Source organism: Pelodiscus sinensis, chromosome 6 (assembly GCF_049634645.1).
Source record: "Pelodiscus sinensis isolate JC-2024 chromosome 6, ASM4963464v1, whole genome shotgun sequence".
NCBI lineage: Eukaryota > Metazoa > Chordata > Testudines > Trionychidae > Pelodiscus > Pelodiscus sinensis.
The window spans coordinates 62836961-62855542 of NC_134716.1; the positions used below are offsets into that span (position 1 = coordinate 62836961).

Sequence of the window (18582 nt, forward strand, 5' to 3'; positions counted from 1 at the left end):
ATGGCCAATGAAAATTTAACATTAACAACATACACTTACGGTACAGCTAGCTGATATTACTTCTATTTTGGTCAGCTACATGAAATATTTTTGAACAAGTTCGAGGGAGTTCAAAGAAGAGCTACAAAAAGGCTCATTAGGCTGGTGAAACTGATTTATATACTACTACTAAAAAGAGGTCAACATGTATAGCTTGCCTAATACACAACTATGCAGAGTTCAAATATCTGAAATGTGCAAATACCAAGGAGGAAGACATTATTTAGAATGGTACATATAGAAATAACGATGAGTAGTAAGAGGAAATTAAGTGAGGGAAAATATAAGATGTATAAGGAAAAATTTTCAGCTATACTGCATTAGATTACTGAACACTGTTGTAGCCAGACACAAACCCCATCTTGTTTTTCCACAAACCCCATCTTGTTCCCCCCCCCCCCCCCCCCAGAGAGCAAGAGAAAGGCAGTCAGCCTTTGATGCCCTGGGAACACAGGTGTGCTGCCTGTCCCTGACTCTACCATAAACAGAAACCAGACAGTAAATGGGCTAGCTGACGACCCGGGGCCTCCCGTCGCCCTGATGGCTAGTACCAGTAATTGACACGCCTGCACTGTCCCAGGAGAGGAATCTTCGCCCATCACATACCAGAGGTGCCCATTGTCTGCATTTTTCCCAGGTGTAAATTATGCTTTGCACCCTTCGTGGGAAACTTGGCGTTCAAAGCCATTTTTCCTAATTGGCCACTTGAAACCAAGCCTACATGACCCAAGGGGTATAAAAAGAGGTTCAGCAGCCCACCCCATTTGAGCTCCAATCATCTATACCTGATGGCAGGTATTGATTGTCTCCCGAGGTCTGTGGGACGCCCAACCTCGCCCTACTTCTTCCTGAGGGATTGAGAGAAAGACGCTGGCCACGCCAAGTCTGGAACGCAGGGGTGAGAATATATACCTGCTATGTGTCTATTTTGCATGCATTTAATAAGAGCTCAGAGAACCAAAGGGTTTCATGGTACCTGTAAGTGACTTATTAGTGTAATTTCTGTCCTGTCCTTTGTAGTGTCTGTGTTATCTGTAACACAGTAGTAGCATTTAATAACTAAGTTTACCCTGTAACAATAAACTAGTAACTGTTTAAGCTTTAACCTGACTCCTTCAGTTGCTGTAACAGAACCAAGCACAATTTAAAAGAACTTCAGCCGGTCTTAAGGGACTCATTGCCCTGACCGTCGGCTGACAACTGTCTGTGTGGACAATGCCTTCACTAAATGTTCCATATTGCATTTCAGTTTACTCCATTTTAAAAAGGGACATAATTTTGCCTAGAGGTGCAGAGTCCCTTAAGAAATTCAATATATGGTCTGCAAACCCCTATCATTGAACTTTGAAAACTGGCTCAACAGAATTCAGCTGTAAATACTGAATAGGCCTCAGTACAGATTTGACACAGCATAAGAAAGGGCACTAAACTGCTGGCTTCTATGATAATGACAACCCTTAGACGTTTTGACCTGCAGGTGGGACTATTTACAGTAAACGCCTGATAATCCAGCACCTTTAGGACCCAGGGGGTGCCGGATTATCAAATATGCCAGATTATCGGAAGGGGGGGCTATGAGGGGTCTGGGATGGGGTGGGGGGGGATGCCACCCCAGACCACTCATAGCTCCCCCTTCCGATAGTCCGGCTCTGCCCCAGGCATCCCCGATTCAGCCACTGCTGGTCAATTTCAGCAGCAGCTGAATCGGGGACGCCTGCGGCAGAGCAGCTAGGGTGCTGCCGGGTTGGTCCGGTAGCACCACTCGTCGGCGCTGCAAAACCAATCCAGCAGCACCCCAGCTGCTCTTGGCGACGCCTGGGACAGAGCAGCTGGGGTGCTGCCAGGTTGGTCCCGTAGCGCCGAGGGGCAGTGCTACGGGACCAACCCAGCAGAACCCCAGCTGCTCTGCCCCCAGCTTCCCCAATTCAGCTGCTGGTCAGTTTCAGCAGCGGCTGAATCGGGGAAGCCGGGCGCAGAGTAGCTCCAATTGTCTGCCTGCCCAGAGCACTTCCGGGTTCCCAATGGTGCCGGACCATATGAAGTTCCGGAGCATTGGATGTCGGACCTATGGAGTTTTACTGTATATATTTCTAATTGATGAGAAAATCAGTATGTCTTTTTTAGGATCTGAAACTATTTTCCATAGTCACCTTTTACAGACACGTTAGACTTAATCTGTAGAATGCATGGTTTGTAGACTAGAGGTTGAAAACTCGTGTACAAGACTATGGAATCTCTATGTGTCTTCCTGGGAGTTATTACTACCTTAGAATGTGATATCACAACTGTCTACTTCAGGAGTCCACCTTCATAGTATCTTGTTCAATCATTTGGAAGGATAAAAACAGGTATCCAGAGTAGCCCAGATATGCATTAGTCTTGGAAGCAAGGTGCAGAGGAAAAGCATCATAAAGCCAGATTGCTTCAGCAACAGACAAGAACACAAGGGAAGGGTTGGCTTTTAATAATACTGTCATATTTCGATACTAGATAAAATTTCCATAACAAATCATTGTGAACTGTCATGTGCTATTTGTGGAGAAAGGCTACATCTGTTAGCTCAAAACTAAGAATGGATGGCTCAAGTAGTGGAGGACCAGGCTCTTCCGCAACTCGACAGCCACTGGACTTCAGTCAACCTTTCAAAGATTTTGGTTTTCATTAACCAAAGTGTTATTTAACGAGACTTAGCTACAGCTATCATTTAAATAAACTTTAAGCTCTGAAAGGAAAGCCAGCATATCTTATAAATTGCAATCTTAGGATTCCATTTATGCTAACATTTAACATGAATAAAGCAGGAAACTTCCACTATAGGGAAAAATTTTAATTTTGGAAAATTCACTATGAAATTAAATTTTACCAAAACTAATTAGTTCAGGACAACATAAACTGGACAAAAATTAAAAACACTTAATTTCTTAAGTGATTAGCAGAAGTCACATTGCTACATGGAAGCTTTCAAATACTGCATATTCATGTATTATTTACCTTGGCTGTGTACTCAGCTTTATGACTGTCTTGCGTGGCAGAGAATCTTGTGAAGACTGAACATCATCCTGCAGGGAGGAAAAAAAAACTTTGAATTTGCCTTTTAATGTATATAAATCAAACTAGAAAGCATAACGTTTTGATTTTGGAAGAACACACACATACGCACACACAAATGCACTATCGACACCACACCAATAATTACTTCCATTGAAATCTAACGTACCACAATATGCAGGAAGATACTAGTCCCCACTTCACCAGATAATCATCTACAACCCTGCACCTAAGGCAAGGAGATTATGAACATACCTGTCTAAATAGATTTTGATAGAAAAGAAAAATGTATATTTATTTATCCAATTAAAATCATTATCTCCATTAAGTCATTTACTGTTAATTCCAACCTTCAAACTTACTGATGCCTATACACATTTCTACAGCTGTGTTCTAGATCTTCTAATCACCATCATATATGGTGTAGTTTACAAATTATTTCAGTTTTTATTACTGGACATTTACCCTCACAGGTACTATAGTCCTGCAATTTAGTTACAGAAGCCATTGGTTTACTTGACAGAAGACTGGCTCTCAATTAGGAAAGCTGATTTATCACTGGAGAGGTCACTTAGATCCACCGAGCCCATAGGTCTACACTACAATTTTCATAGCTCTGCAGCCCAGGACTTCCCAGGTTGAGACACTTGACACGAGCCTGCCATGTTTTATTGCACTGTGGATATACCCTCAAGTACCCAGAGGCAGGATTCCTCTGACAGCAGAGCAATGAGAGCCCCAGAAGGTGCTCTTGACTAGATCTGTGACTGCACAGATGCTGACCAATTAATGTACCTTAAAAAGTCAAAGTAATTAAAGATATGCAAAAATGAAATAGCATAAATATCAACGAAAAAATATTTCAAGATATTATTTATGTACATTGTTGATTATAAAATCACTTTCACATATTATATTACATTACTTAAGTGTCATATGACCATGTAACTTAGAGGGTGTGTAAAAAGCAAAAGCAGAGTTAAGATGTGTGCAACCTTTAACTTTAGAGTGTCTAACCAGGCAATTTAAAAATACAACAAAGAATTTTGGTAAAGAATAATACAATTAGTTTGTTAAAAGATGACTGACTAAAATATTACAGTATTTATTTTATTTAAATTAAAAATATGTCTTTAATGTTTCTCTTTTCTGGAAATAACTCTTCAAAAATGGCCTGTGTGAATTTTGTGATCTTTGTTCCTCAATAGATTCCCCTATCAAATTCTCTCAAATTTACAAATAAGAATATGCCTGGTCTATATGCCAATATTGCACAATCAATGTGGACTTAGATTCAAGATGAGCTCTTTCTTCCTCCTACATTACTGTAAGTAATTTTGATGTGCATATCAAGTTAGCCCCATAGTTACACTTGTAAAAATTGATGATAGGTAGCACAAATAGTAGTAGATGTAGATAATGGGAAAATAGATAAATTATTTTGATGATGCACAACATGGAAACTTCACTCAGTTTCAGATAAGTAGATTCTTTAGGACAAATGACAAAAAGTAGTAAAATATATGTTTGCCATCATCAACAACTTTAATTCCAAGAATATCCAGAGACTAGATCTACTGAGCAAGACAGGACCATCTTTACATAATTAATTTTCAAAGTAGAAGTGAACTTAAGTTGAATTCCACAACACTCATATTCAGTATTAAAATATTATTCATATAACTTCACAAAAATACAAAGAAGGAAGTAGGACAACTCACCATCTTAAGGAATGGAGACGACGGGTTAAAGATATAGGTATCTGTGTCTTTTAGGATAAGAACATGAGCAGAGTCAATGATCACCCTCTTCAAATTCATTAATGAATGGAAAAGCCTGTCAACAGAATTTTCAGTTGTTACCTGAGATATCTTATAAGACCCTAATTTGAGGAAGTATTTAACACCAGTCTCCTGAAAATTAGATCCCCATTTACCCAGTCTCAATATGGCCACCCAAAAATCATGACCATCTTTGCCACATCATCAGAAGTACAGTATATGAGGAAGGCATATAATCCCTATTCTGGGCTCCTGTTTCTAGCTCTCTCATATTTAGCAACAGTAATGCAGTTTCAGCCATTAATATGCTACAGAGTGTGCCTCTAGGTCAACTTTTCCATGCCTTGCTCAGGAATCAGCAAAGAAATGTTAGTTTATGTAGCAAATTACTGAGCATTCTTAAAAGATGTCCCAAATTTGTCCAAATTCTCATGTACTACTTGCTATGTAAGTAGGTGTGACCAAAGACCTCTTTAATTACACTAAATAACCAGTTAATTTTACTTTGGATAGTCTATTAGACATCAGTACTAAGAGCTATTTCAGTGTGCACTAGATATAGTTTTTTTCTAGGACTCTGTTCCATAGAAGAGGTTTCTTAAGGTCTTTAAAAGCACAAGTCAGTGTGATGTTTTTGCTAATCACACTGGACCTTCCATATCACAAGATTTTTTAAATACAGCACTTACGTTACCTATTCAGGGCTTCATGCCAAACACAGTCTCCAATATTGTGAACGATGCCACCCAGATAAGTTTATTACTGGTTTTCCGGCTTCACTTTTTCTATGCGAGTTCCACTATCTCCTACTGATGCTAACACTCTAGACCCAAACATGGTATCAGATGATGAGTCATGGATAATTTCACAATATCCTGAAAAACATCTGGGAAGATGCCCAAATTTCTGCCCTGCATATTTCTGTAATGTGAACACTCCTGATGAAGGCTACAGAAGTGGAAACAGATCTTGTGAAATGAATTTGGTTTCCAGATAGGTATTGAATATCGTAGGCATGATAGCAATATTTAATGCAGTTTGATCTTGCTGATCCCATAGTTTGCAGCTTACTGTATTGTGTTTTCTGTGCCACCCTGAAAGCTCTCTCTAGAAAGAGGGAAACATTATTTCAGTCCTTTAGCGTACAGAGTAAGGAATCTATCTTTTCTGCAAACAGTTTAGATCCCTCAAATGGAAAGTCCTCTACCGTTGTTTGGATTTCCCTTTCTAGACCAGAAAGGTGAAGCTAGGAAGCTCTCCCCATCACCAATGCCACTGATACAAAGCTGGCCGCTATCTGCAGTGCCATTCTTCTTAGTTGCTAACCCATGGCAATGATTACTTGGCACTGTTCTTTTTTGGTCATCTAGGAGATGATCAACAAAAGCACTACATTTCCGATAGTTGATATGATTATATTTCCTCATTGGCACCTGATAATTTGCAATCCTAAACTGTAGGGTTGTGGTAGATACAATGGTCTGCTAAAAAAACTCTAGTCTTTTCAAATCCTTGTTGTAGGAAGTTGACGCTGTATTTCCTATTTACAGAATCTACAACAAGGGAATTTTGAGATGAGTGAGAAGAAAATCCATAGCCATCGACAAGTAGTCCCTTGTTTATCGGAAGCACTATCTGTGAAATTTGTGAAATATGTAGGACATTCAACAGTTTATAATGTGACTTCTATACCTCTTCTAGGGGAATTTGAAAATCAACAACCTCTTGGGTGAAGTCCTGGAATTGTTTTAAATTGTCAGCCATTAATGGCAGAAGCGGCATTGCAACGTCATCCAGAAAAGCTGAGGAAATATTTGTTGGCAGAGTAATGTCCTGTTCCGTACTAGCCTCTTGCTCCTCAAAGGTCTCCTCTTGGGGATTGGGAATCAAGAAAGGACAGCTGAGGGAGCCGGTCTTCCACTCTGCCGATGGGAGATGCTTGAGGTCCTAGAGGGCTGGTGTCTGCAGGGCATCCATTGATCTCAATAAGGCTACAAGGCTGGATTAAAAGGGCATCAGTAATGACACCTAAGGATATCCCATTACAAAAGGGGGGTTGAGGTTCTGTACACACCTGTAATTGATTAGTCCTTGGTTGTTGCTCTAGTGAGGTGTGCACCAAGGCTAAGGAGAGGTTGTCATTCACTCTGCAATTTACTTTGTCACTAAACAAAGAGACCAGAGGTGAGTGTTTTGGTACCATGGGGGATTCTAGAAACCAAGTACTCATTACTGCTGATACTTAGTAGCAGGGATTCAGGTGTTTAAGAAACCAACAAGTTCCTGGAGGGAAAAAAATCCCGCAGCACAGTGGTGGTGATCAGTACCAGTAGGGTCTGTCTCTTCTGGCATGTCAGCATTGAAGTCTGAGGCTGTAACTTCTTTTGGTGTAAAGATCACCCAGAAAAGTGCACCCTGTGGAAGTGCTTAGTACTGTGGTCTTCTCTTCATTAGTGCGATTTTAGAAGAGGCACTATTATCTCATTGACTCCTTTGTCAGATAGTAACAAAACCTCTCAGCTTGTAACCCTTGGGTTTTTAGGCTTGATGATGGTACCAGTATCCAACATGCCTTATGGTTTCTGTGGTGCAGTTCCATCAATACTGAAGTTTTTAACCAATATCTTATCTCCTGCTGTGAAGCAAGGGGAATGCAGAATAGCATAGATACAAATAGGACACACAAAAATAGTTTTCTAGTATAACTCATATGATTATCATCTTCTTTGCCCTGAAGAACTTCCAAATTTATCATTCTATGAGAGGATGGCTTAGGAAACATCTGTAGAAGCTACAACATTCTTTAAGGTTGCAGATAAGTCATCATGTAACCGTCATGTTAGAGGGCAGTTTCCTTACACTATCTATTCACTAAGCAGGAAGCATGCACCCAAAAACAACAATGCTGCATTCATCATGGAGACTCACAATGCTTCCACTCTGGGAACCATACAAAATCTTAGCTCTTTGGCCTTCATAAAATTATTGAATTTGCCTAGTCCGATATTATAATTTCTTTTTGGCACTCATTTGCTCTTTATCATCTTCCACAGAGAAGGGTAAGCCATACTTTCTATCTGGAATAGAACACAAAATATTTTTATAGTCTTACTATCCCCCCCAGTCTTGTTTGTCTAGTACTAGTTTTATCTTCTTCTGGTTATCTCACTAAAAAGTGTTTAATTATGGTTTGGAGGGAATAGCCTTTCTTGGGTTTATTCTTTGTATCAGAAGGATTGGAGTCTGAATGATCCTCAATCAATAACAGGCTGAATCTCTTTCTAGCCTCTCTTTTTTATTTGAGATTTCTATACTATGTTTCTTTTCCTCACCTCATAAGATGAGAGATTTTCATTTTGATTTCTTATTTTTCCATTATTAGAGCAATGACCATTTTTTTAGTCTCAGAGTAACCACATAACTGATGAGCCAAGATTATCAATAAAGGCTTTTTTGCTTTACCTTCTCTTAGTAGACGTATATATGTGGCAAGATGAAGCCAGGGTTTTAAACATATGTACCTCAAAGTTAAATTTCTATATCTGCATTAAGGCATCGACAGAACTATCCTAATTTACAAGAGTGCTAACCACCGAGAGGCCCCTGCTGACTTAAATACAAATACAATACATGCCATGCACCTTCTTATAGCCTAAGGAACAAGTGATATTCAAATCAGAATGCCCCAAGTCCCTTTGATAATCAGTGAAGAATTTATAGGCATGTATACATAGCAAATCAAACTATACTGATAACACCAAGCACTTTAAGTATTCTTTTAGAAGGGCACCCAATTTTCCTTATATTACAAACACAGATAAAGGAAATTAATAATTTATACAATATTGAACTCTTTTACATTCAATACTTGGGAGAATTAACGTTACATGGGAACTGATCTAGCTTTCCCTCACATTCCAAATGGCACGTATATACATGATCAACAAATAGGAATGTTTTGAGCATTGTTTTAAATATAAGTTATTTAAAACTTCTGTAAGTTAGAAACAGAAGAGGGCATTATTCTTAACATTGGCTTATCCAGCACAGTATTCTCTCTCCACCAATAAGACATCCATTCAACATATTTACCACTACCAACTTTTCAAATCTTCTAGACATAGAAATGTTCTAAATAAAGCCTACATTAATATAGCTATAAGTGTGGGTGGACGAGTGTTAAAAGCAATATCTCTACTTTGCAAATACTTCGGAAAATATTGCAAATTATTCTATCAAAGTACTGTATAAATAAATGAGTTCTCTTCCCATTCCGATTAACGCAGGGCAGAATTAACGCATTAGCCACAGAGGTCAACAAACCAGCATGACCTGCCCCAGAGACGATCTCTGGTAAGGTGCAGTAAGGCAAACTGACACCAGAGGGCGCATGGAAAAACAAAGCAGCCCAAAAAGTGGGGAAAAACCTCAAGACTTGGTTCCAGATCGAAGGGAGAAGTAAACAAGAAAAGTAAATACACTGACACCCATCCCTCCACTCCCAGGTGACCATATTTTTTAAAATAAAACAACCTGGAGGTGGGGGGGGAGGGGACTTGCTAAAGCTGTCCTCGCACCAGCAGGGCTCACCGAAGTCATCCTCTCTTTGCCTCCTGGGGCTGGAACTGACCCCCCCCTAAATCCCGAACTCTGCACTGCCCATGGTAGCGTCTACCCCCCGCCCCGCACCAGCCCAGAGGCTGACACCTCCTCTGAGCCCTATGCCACCTGCAGTTGGGGGCTGAGCTCCCCTCCACCCCACTCCAAACTCTGCACTGCCCATGGCAGAGTCTCCCCCATTCTGGCTCAGCTGGGACTAAGCTAAAAAAGAACTCTTTTGAATAGGACACAAATATATTGATTATATAGAAGAATTTAAGTTCAGCTTTTATGATAGAATTTGTACTACAATACTTCAGTGAGGTGAACTGAAGTTTTTGGGTTGGTTTTTTTTTTTTTTTTTTTTACAGTGTAAATGTTTTGTAATAAAAAATAAATATCAAGTGAGCACTGTAAATTTTGTTTTCTGTGTTGTAACTGAAATCAATACATTAGAAGACATAGAAAACACCCAAAATATTAAAACAGATAGTATTCTAATTGTTTTATAGTGCGATTAATTGCTATTAATTTTTTAATCATTTGACAGCCCTATTTGTGACCTCTGTGCACACTGTAGCCTTTATGTGCCTCAATTTTCTTATTCTACAAAATAGGTAAAATACTTGCCTGCTACATAGGGATATGCTGAGATATAAGATGATAAAATACAAAGTAGTAATATTTTCTTAGTGGTATATATTGTGGGACTCTATAAATATAATATATTCATAAGAAACAAAAGCACAGGAGAAAATAAGTTAAAATTTTTAAGTTCACATACTCATTAAGTTACTTTACCTAGTGCCATAGTCCACAACTACCCAATCTTTAGATGTTCCGGTGATGGCATCATGGTGCTGAAAGAGTCCTAGGTTCCTTCTAGCTTCAGTCAGCAATGTATAATGGTCCACTGAAGGAAATGCATTCATCTTAACAGATTTTTTAGACCTCACTAGAGCCAAAGAATAAAGGATCTCAGCGGCCCTGAAAAATTACAAGAAAAAAAATTAATGTAGCAGCTTGTTCATTCACACTCACACTCACACAGAGATCAACCACAGCGATTTCACAGCTTCCTTCAAAAATGGTCCTACAGGTTCTTTAAATTTAAAAATAAATTTTAATCAATTAACAAATAATTCACTATTTACACACAGCACAAAAAATGTTCATTTGAACACATTTGCAATAATCAGCAATCAAACCTTAGAAGGATGCATTCATAGCACCTTTTGTTTTAGAAGAAAAATGTAACTTTCAACAACACATCTTATTTAACCAAATGAATTATCTCTCTCAAAAGATATATACTATATACACACCAGTGGTCCCCAACGCAGTGCCCGCAGGCGCCGTAGCACCCGCCAGGCCATTTCTGCGCGCCCGCCGAGTGATTGGGGCCGACTCCGCCCCCGGACGCGCAGCGCATGGGTGGTGCTGGCCCCAGGTGCGCAGCACATGGTCAGTGCCAGCCCTGGGTGCACAGCGGTTAGGTAGCCCCACCCCTTGGCGCACGGCGCGAGGTCTGTGCCGGCCCTGGACATGCCGGCCCGGGCACGCAGCACATGGGCAGCCCCGACATCAGGTGCGCGGTGCATGGGCGCTGCCAGCTCCTGGGCGCGTGGCACAGGCTCCGGCTCAGGACACGCAGCACATCGGCAGTGGTGGCCCCGCCCCCGGGTGCATAGGACATGGGCTGTTCTGGCCCTGGACGCGAGGCGTATGGGCAGCCCCACCGCTGGGCTGGGCGTGCGGGCAGCCCCACCGCTGGGCGTGCAGCACAGTTGCGGCACCAGCCCCAGGCGTGCGGCGCATGGGTGGTGCCAGCTCCGGGCATGCAGCGTATGAGTAGCCCCGCCCCCGGGCGCATGCGCGGCCCCAAAAGGTTGGGGACCACTGATATATACTGTGTTAAATATTCAAGTCTCATTTAATGTTTTTAAAACCATTGTTTGGATCTTGGTTTGGTCATTGAAAACCAAAAATTACTTTTTCCTAAATACCAGGTCCATAACAGTCAAAGTACAAGATAATTATGACAAATCCAGACTATTTGAAGATGGGATCCACCAACTGACCAACAGCACGAAGACAAAATAAAATTACTTCAAGACCTGGGGTCAGTTTTCTTCTAGATCATTAATAAAGATGTTAATCATGGTGGGCAATTAAAAAAAAAACGGTGGCCTGCCAGGGTTAGTCCCTGGTAGGATGCCACCACTCTATTTACCTGCACTTCTGCAGGTTTTGGCGCAAACAGCTCATTGGCTGCTGATCCCTAGTGGCATGGACTGGGACACCACTTCCAGCCATTCCCACTGGCCACAGATGGCAATCCGTGGCCAATGAGATCTGTGATCGCCCACTACCTGTGGAGGTGCAGGTGAATTTAGAGGTGAGGGCCCACCAGGGACATACCCTAGGGACCAGACCCAGCCCACAAGCAGCAATTTAGATGATGGGATGGGTTGCATGCACAGCCAGTTTGTGGATGACAGTAAACTGGAGACAGAGGTAAATATGCAGGAGGGTAGGGATGGGGTCTAGAGTAACCAAGACCAATTGGAGGACTGGGCCAAAAGAAAATCTGATAAGGTTCAACAAGGACAAGGGTAGAGTCCTGCACTTAGGATGGAAGAATTCCATGCCCTACTACAGAGAGTTTCCAAAGAGGATGGAGCTAGGCTGTTGACACTGGAGGCAGATGACAGAATGAAGAGCAATGGTTTCAAGTCACAGTGTGGAAGATCTAAGATGGATATTAGGAAAAAACTATTTCACAGGAGGAGGAGGAAGCACTGGAATAAGATGCCTAGGGAGGTGGTGGAATTTCCATCCTTAGCAGTTTTTAAGGTCCAGCTTGACGTAGCCCTGCCTGGAATGTTATAGTTGAGATTGGCCCTGCTTTGAAACTAGAGGGATAGACTAGATGACCTCTTGAGGTCTCTTTCTAACCTAATCTTCTATGATTCTAAGACCCTGTACCCTAGGCAAAGTACAGGAGCTCACCCTAATATAGCTAGGTGATGTCCTGGGCCCTGCATATAAAACTCTTCTACACTCTGGACAACACAAAGGCGTCTGAGGAACTTTCTGGGAACTAACCATAGAGCACATTGAGAATGACCTGAAGTTCAATACTTTGTATGCTCTCTTATGAGTGTAAACCATTATCCCATTCTACCCTGCTTTGAATCCAGAACAGCCAACAGCTTTGACATGGACTCTGAAACTCAGTGAAACTAGATGATCTTGCTGTATTCCTTCCTAGACAGTCAGTTCCCATTCTCTGTGTATGAAACTGATTGAGTACTTTGCATTTGTCCTTTTAAACTTCACCCTTTTACCTCAGATCATCTCTCTGGTTTGACCAGACCATTTTGAATTATGACCCTATCCTCCAAAGCACTTGCAACGTCTCCTAGCTTGATATCATCTGCAAACTTAATAATACTCTCTATGCCATTATCTAAACCGTTGATGATGATATTGAATAGAACCAATTCCAAAATGCATTGTGACTGGCAGGCAGTTTTAGTTAAGCAAGCAGGCATTCAGTTACTCCTTACACAAATGCTACTAATATACTCCTTCTCAAAGATGAAATGCTATATCAGTGGGTGATCTGTCCACTAACAACAGTGTGAGGTACAGCCTGATAGTCCTGATCCAGGTCCATTTTTTATTAACTGGAGCTCTTCCTGTATTTAGCTAAACTACTTCTTCTATGCACCGTTATACTACTAATTAATATTAAATCAGCCTTAATCAGAACTGTATTTCTGCCACCTTCTTATTAGCTCTTTACATTACTCATTTAAATTACCATCTGCATGAATATCCTTCTCACACTATCAATTTAGGTAAATTTTCATAAAGCATTCACCATTCTCAAAAACACTAACTGAAAACCTTGCTCAATCAATTATAACTAAAACATAAGGACACTAGGTCAGGTCCTTGTTAGGTCTTACTTTCTCACAACACTCATTTATTTTGCACTTTTCTCTCAGCTGCAACTTCAATAGCCCATAATTCTCTACCCTTAGGCTAACTTATGCCCAAAACCTTACATTTATTTGTTCACCTTAGGTCAGGGACGGCCAGTAAGACAGTGGCGGTTTGCTGAGGTTAGTCCCTGGTGGGCCACCACCACCTTATTTACCTGTACCTCGGCAGGTACAAACACTTGCAGGTCCCATTGGCTGTGGATCACTGTTCATGGCCAATGAGAACCGTGGGAAGTGGCACAGAGCAGGACACCACTTCGCACAATTCCTGTTCCCCAGGAACAATGATCCATGGCCAATGGGAGCTGCAACCACCCATACCTGGGGAGGCTCAGGTAAATAAGGTGGTGGCTGCCCACCAGGAGTTAACTCTGGCAACCCAGTTATTGCCTGCCACTACCCTAACCATTCTCTAGATTGTGTGTTAATATGTTATGAGCAGCCCACACAATTTCACTAAAACGCCTCTCAATTTACCTTAGTACACATACACACTCTTGAGTGTTAAGTTCCTATACTGTGGGTTATTCAAGAGATGACCAAGGTACTCTTGTCCAATCCAGCCTGGTTTTGCATGGTGTTTCTTGTGTTGTGGTTGTTTGCATTTTAGGTTGGTTCATTTGCAGTGCTGGTCTCAGGAGATTAGAGAAACAAACTGGGTGAGGTAACAGAAATTGGTCCAACAACAGGTAACACCCACCTTGTATCTGTTTATTTTCAATTGGGGGAGAAGGGATATTGGGCATAGGAGTCAAATGGTCTAGTAAGGCTAATGGGTCCCTGTGTGGCACTGAAAAAAAGATTCCTACATCATGAATTGTGAGCTCTTCTCTCATTGACCATTAGCCCCTTCAGTCACAATAGCTGTTCCCTAAACTCCATGCTTTTCCCAACTCATTGGCCATCCGAGTTCATAATGACTGGATTTAAGAATATGAGATCCATATTCTTAGTTCATACTGCTTCTGAATCATCAAATTAGGTGAATTAATTAGTCCTTTAAATAAAGTAGTTTAAGGCTTTTACACTTTACAGACACACAAAAAGTGACTGATGGGAATCATAGAAGGGTTTATCTGTAATAGCACAATCTCTTAAAACATCTCTTAAAACAAGATTTCCTTTTACATCTGAATCTATTCTAAATTTTCAAGTGGGTCAAATCCCCAAGGATAAAAGGACTAAGTGCATAAAACACGAGGTTATTTCTGAGGAATTAAACTTCAGGAAAGCCATTTTCTTCTAACAATCTCAGTCTAAGGAAAGCTAGTATAATGTCCCATTATAGATGCAAGAACCAATATAGCATATCCCCTATCAGCAATGAAAACTTCAGTAGTAAGAAAAAACCCAACATGAGATCTTAAAAATAATTAATGTAATAAAAAGCCTAAGCAAACAAACACAAAATAAAACGGTTCTTACTTTCTATATTTCACTGGAGAACTATAAATTATGGATTTATGATGATTTATCGCCAAACACTTTTATAAAATTAGCTAAGAATAGGACCTGAAAAATCTCAAAAGCCATAAATCATAAAAGAAGAAGTGGAATGATTTGGGCAACAACTTTGAAATGAGTCACTTTGTTATTTATGCTCACAACTTTCCATCCCTCATTGATACAACCAGTGTCATGCCAAACAGCACTGTCTTGAGATTGTAGCATGGAAAGAATACCACAGTTCACCTTTGCAAACCTCCTTTGACAAGTTCGAGTTAACCACCAGTGTGTAAGTGCACCTGCTCTAATCATCCGTAACAATCAACTCAGCCCTACATGCCTTGAAATAGAAATTTTTTTCATAGTAAATGCAGCAACGTTTTGAAACTATTTGTTGTTAAATTTAAAAAATAAGTATACAGCCTGAACAATGAAGTTAATTTTGATTTAAATATACTGAAATTCAAAAATGAATTGAAAATTCTCTCAAGGCACCCTATTTGACTTCTGAACACATTGAAATTCATGCTGCTATTCTAGTAAATACCACAACATTTTGTTTCCGTGCTTTTAAAATTGAACTCATTTAACAACGTTGCACACTTTAGTTTTAGTTTTATCCTATGCAAGGTGTTTACTTACAATGAACCAGAACATTGTAACTACTCTGGTCTTGTTTACCAGCTTCTAGTAACACAAAATTATTCCTCTAATTTTTCCATTTAAATTTAAAGCTTGTAAGTACAGCAGACAAGCTATACCTGTATTCTGTCTTTCAAATTCTTGATACAGCTAATCTACCACTATCAACTGTACAAAGGTTTTTTTCCCTGGGGAGATGGGCTCTTCTATCTTAAAGGGGAAGGTGACCAAATCTTTTAAGCTTTACCCCACATCTTTTCCTCATGCACCAATCTCATCAGCGTAAACTGTTCAAAGGCACCATTTCAGGAGAGCAGTGGGGGCAGCATCAGCAATGTGTACCGGGACACAGCTTGCTTATCTTCCCATGCCCCTGACTCTCAGTGAGCGAAGGGAAAGTACTTGGATTCCATGAATTACTCCTCTTCTCCCAACCATCACCAGCCAGCAATGAGAGGCATACACAGAATCCAAGTACTTTCCCTTCGCTCCCTGTTAGTCTGGGGAACGGGAAAAAAAGCAAGCCACGTCCCAACATGCAGAGCTGCTACTCAAAATGACACCCTAGAAACTGTTGAATCAGATGAAGGTATCAGTATCTCCCAAGCACTGTGCTGCCTATGCAGAGAGCCCGCCCCCAGGCACAGGCTGGAAGCTCTCAGCCCCTGCTCCCTGGAGGAGTCAGCAGGCAGCAGGGTGCAAGTCACTCACCTACAGAAACCGCTGCCATCCAGCAACCCCAGCTGCATCCTCAGCCCAGCCCAGGGTTTGGGGGACCGGGAGCTGCCTGGGCAATCTGGAAGCCCGGAACACCCAGCTGCATCCTCCTCCCAGCCCAGGTCAGGGCTTGGGGAACCCGACGCTGCACGGGTAGTGCAGGAGCCCGGAACACCCCGGCAGCCACGCTGAAGCTGGTATTTTTTCCCAGCAGCCCGGTACCGCGCCACAGCCCATAGTTTGGGAAATGCTGTACTAAGGTAAACTACTAAAACGCTGGTAAAAGGATTGCAAGTGTAAGAGATTGGAATGCTATTCTCTCTGTTGTGTGTCATAACTACCAGCAATAAAAGAAGTGAAAGTTGGATGGCCTTTGTAAGTTCTACGGAGGAGAGAGATAGAAGCACATAGATATCAAGGGTATCGCTCAGTGGGCAGTGTTGTCAAAAGATTCTAATTCGGCACATGTATACTAAAAGTGGAATACATACAGATAATCACCCAGACATTATTTTTCGTTATTATTGTTTTATGTGTTGATCTAAAGTGGGTTTATTTTGAGATGACAAATAGGCAGGTTTGTAGGGAAAGAACATTATTTTTTCTTGCTTGATTCATGTCTCATTAAAATGAATGGTTTCACTACTTAAATTTCATCTTGAAGCATTTTATCTGCTAAAACTTCAAGCTCAATATAAAATTAAACAGGTACACTATTAATCTAAATTCTTTCTAATGACCAATTATTCCCTAGGTTGTACTCTTCCAGTCAATGTTAATGCCCTGGCATTCCTACCAGAGCACTATACTTTCAGAAGTGCCATTATTTGACTGAGGCATGAAACTGATGTCTTGAAAATTTGTGATTAATGATTTTATGGCATTTTTCATTAGAAAAAGATGTTAAATCAACTATCCTTATCACATTGTGTTGGGTAATGACATTTTTCATATCAATTACATATAAAATTTATATGGTGCACTACATGTCACTTCTTGTCCTAAAACAGTTGAATAATACAGCTTTTTGCTTCTAACAGCTCCACTACATAGAGTTGTATTTCAGAGATGAGTGGTTATATAAGACAGCACTAATTAGGATATTTAAGTCCCAACAAAATTTGAAACTGTTTCAATTACTGAGTTTCAAATTAGTGTTGCCTGTTTTATATATTTGTACACTAACTACTGTAATCTACAGCAGACAAATAATGATAGTTGCAAAGATGTCATTTTATCATGCTAAAAAGTAAGCAATTGAGAGTTATTTCACCATTTCTACACAATTTATTAGTAGATTCTGTGACTTAAGTATCTTAAGAAAGAAATCAAGTACTCACTTATAAAATTATAGAAAAGCAATTCTTATAAAAATACAGAAGTGCATTCTTGCTTCTTAGTTATCCTAGTTAACACAGAGGTTCATCTTTTCCGTAAGTGATTAAGATTGTCCAGTTAAAAACATTTTTTATGTAATCAAGTTGTGTGTCCTAAAAACACTCAAAGAACAAAGAAATTACGTAGATAATGTGTAACAAAGGGTTAAGTAGAATGAAACTCCAGAGGCTTCAAGTATAGACACCAGCTAAAATAAATCTGTATTCTTTAGACAAAGTATTTAGTGAAGTTTTCAAAATACACAAAGTATAGCTAGCACAGAAGAGGAAAGCATGAAAATGTAAGCAACACACTGTTCCTAGAAAGCTGTCTCCAAGTGGACTCCCCAAATTTTCTAACATCATTGGAAGCATCTACTTGGATTTTTACTGATCCTCTCAATTAAAGATGACTAATGTGTTCAATTGGTTGAAAAAATATTTTTTCCCCATCTGAAAAATAACTACTTCAGTTTTGAAATAGAAAGATGGTGCTCATTTGTAAAAATAGAAATTAGTCTTAATTTAAGACTTATTTTAACAGGGAATTAATGAATTAATTTAAGTGAATATCAGGGAAAACCTGAAGGTGTCACTGACTACAGGGAGAACTAAATGACCAGAAGTTACAAGACAATGTGTAACAAATGGTTAAGCAGAATAAAACTAAGACATGCTCTGGTCTTCCTTTCACTTAGGAGTAAAGATTGCAGTCCTCTCTATTCCTGTCACTCGAATATGAGTACTAGAAATTGCTTCCTTTCCTGCCTCTTGTACAAGGACAGAAATATGATCTTGATAAGAACCAGAAAGCCATTCCTCAATATGCAATAATAAAAATTAATTCAAGTTAGAGTACATTTTTAAAAAAGAAAATGTTGTTTGGGTTAGTGGGATAACAGAAATTTAAAAAGTTAAAAG

General features: G+C 40.2%; 1 protein-coding gene across 1 annotated transcript in view; it reads right to left on the minus strand.

Annotated features, from left to right (window-relative positions):
- MAN2A1 (mannosidase alpha class 2A member 1) overlaps positions 1-18582 on the minus strand; it is a 207732-nt gene that overhangs the window by 95276 nt on the left and 93874 nt on the right. Inside the window, exons 10-12 of the mRNA XM_075932033.1 lie at positions 10269-10454; positions 4809-4923; positions 3031-3098 (exon numbers count right to left, since the gene is read on the minus strand). Of these exons, the coding sequence (XP_075788148.1) occupies positions 3031-3098; positions 4809-4923; positions 10269-10454 (369 nt within the window). The remainder of the gene's footprint in view (positions 1-3030; positions 3099-4808; positions 4924-10268; positions 10455-18582) is intronic.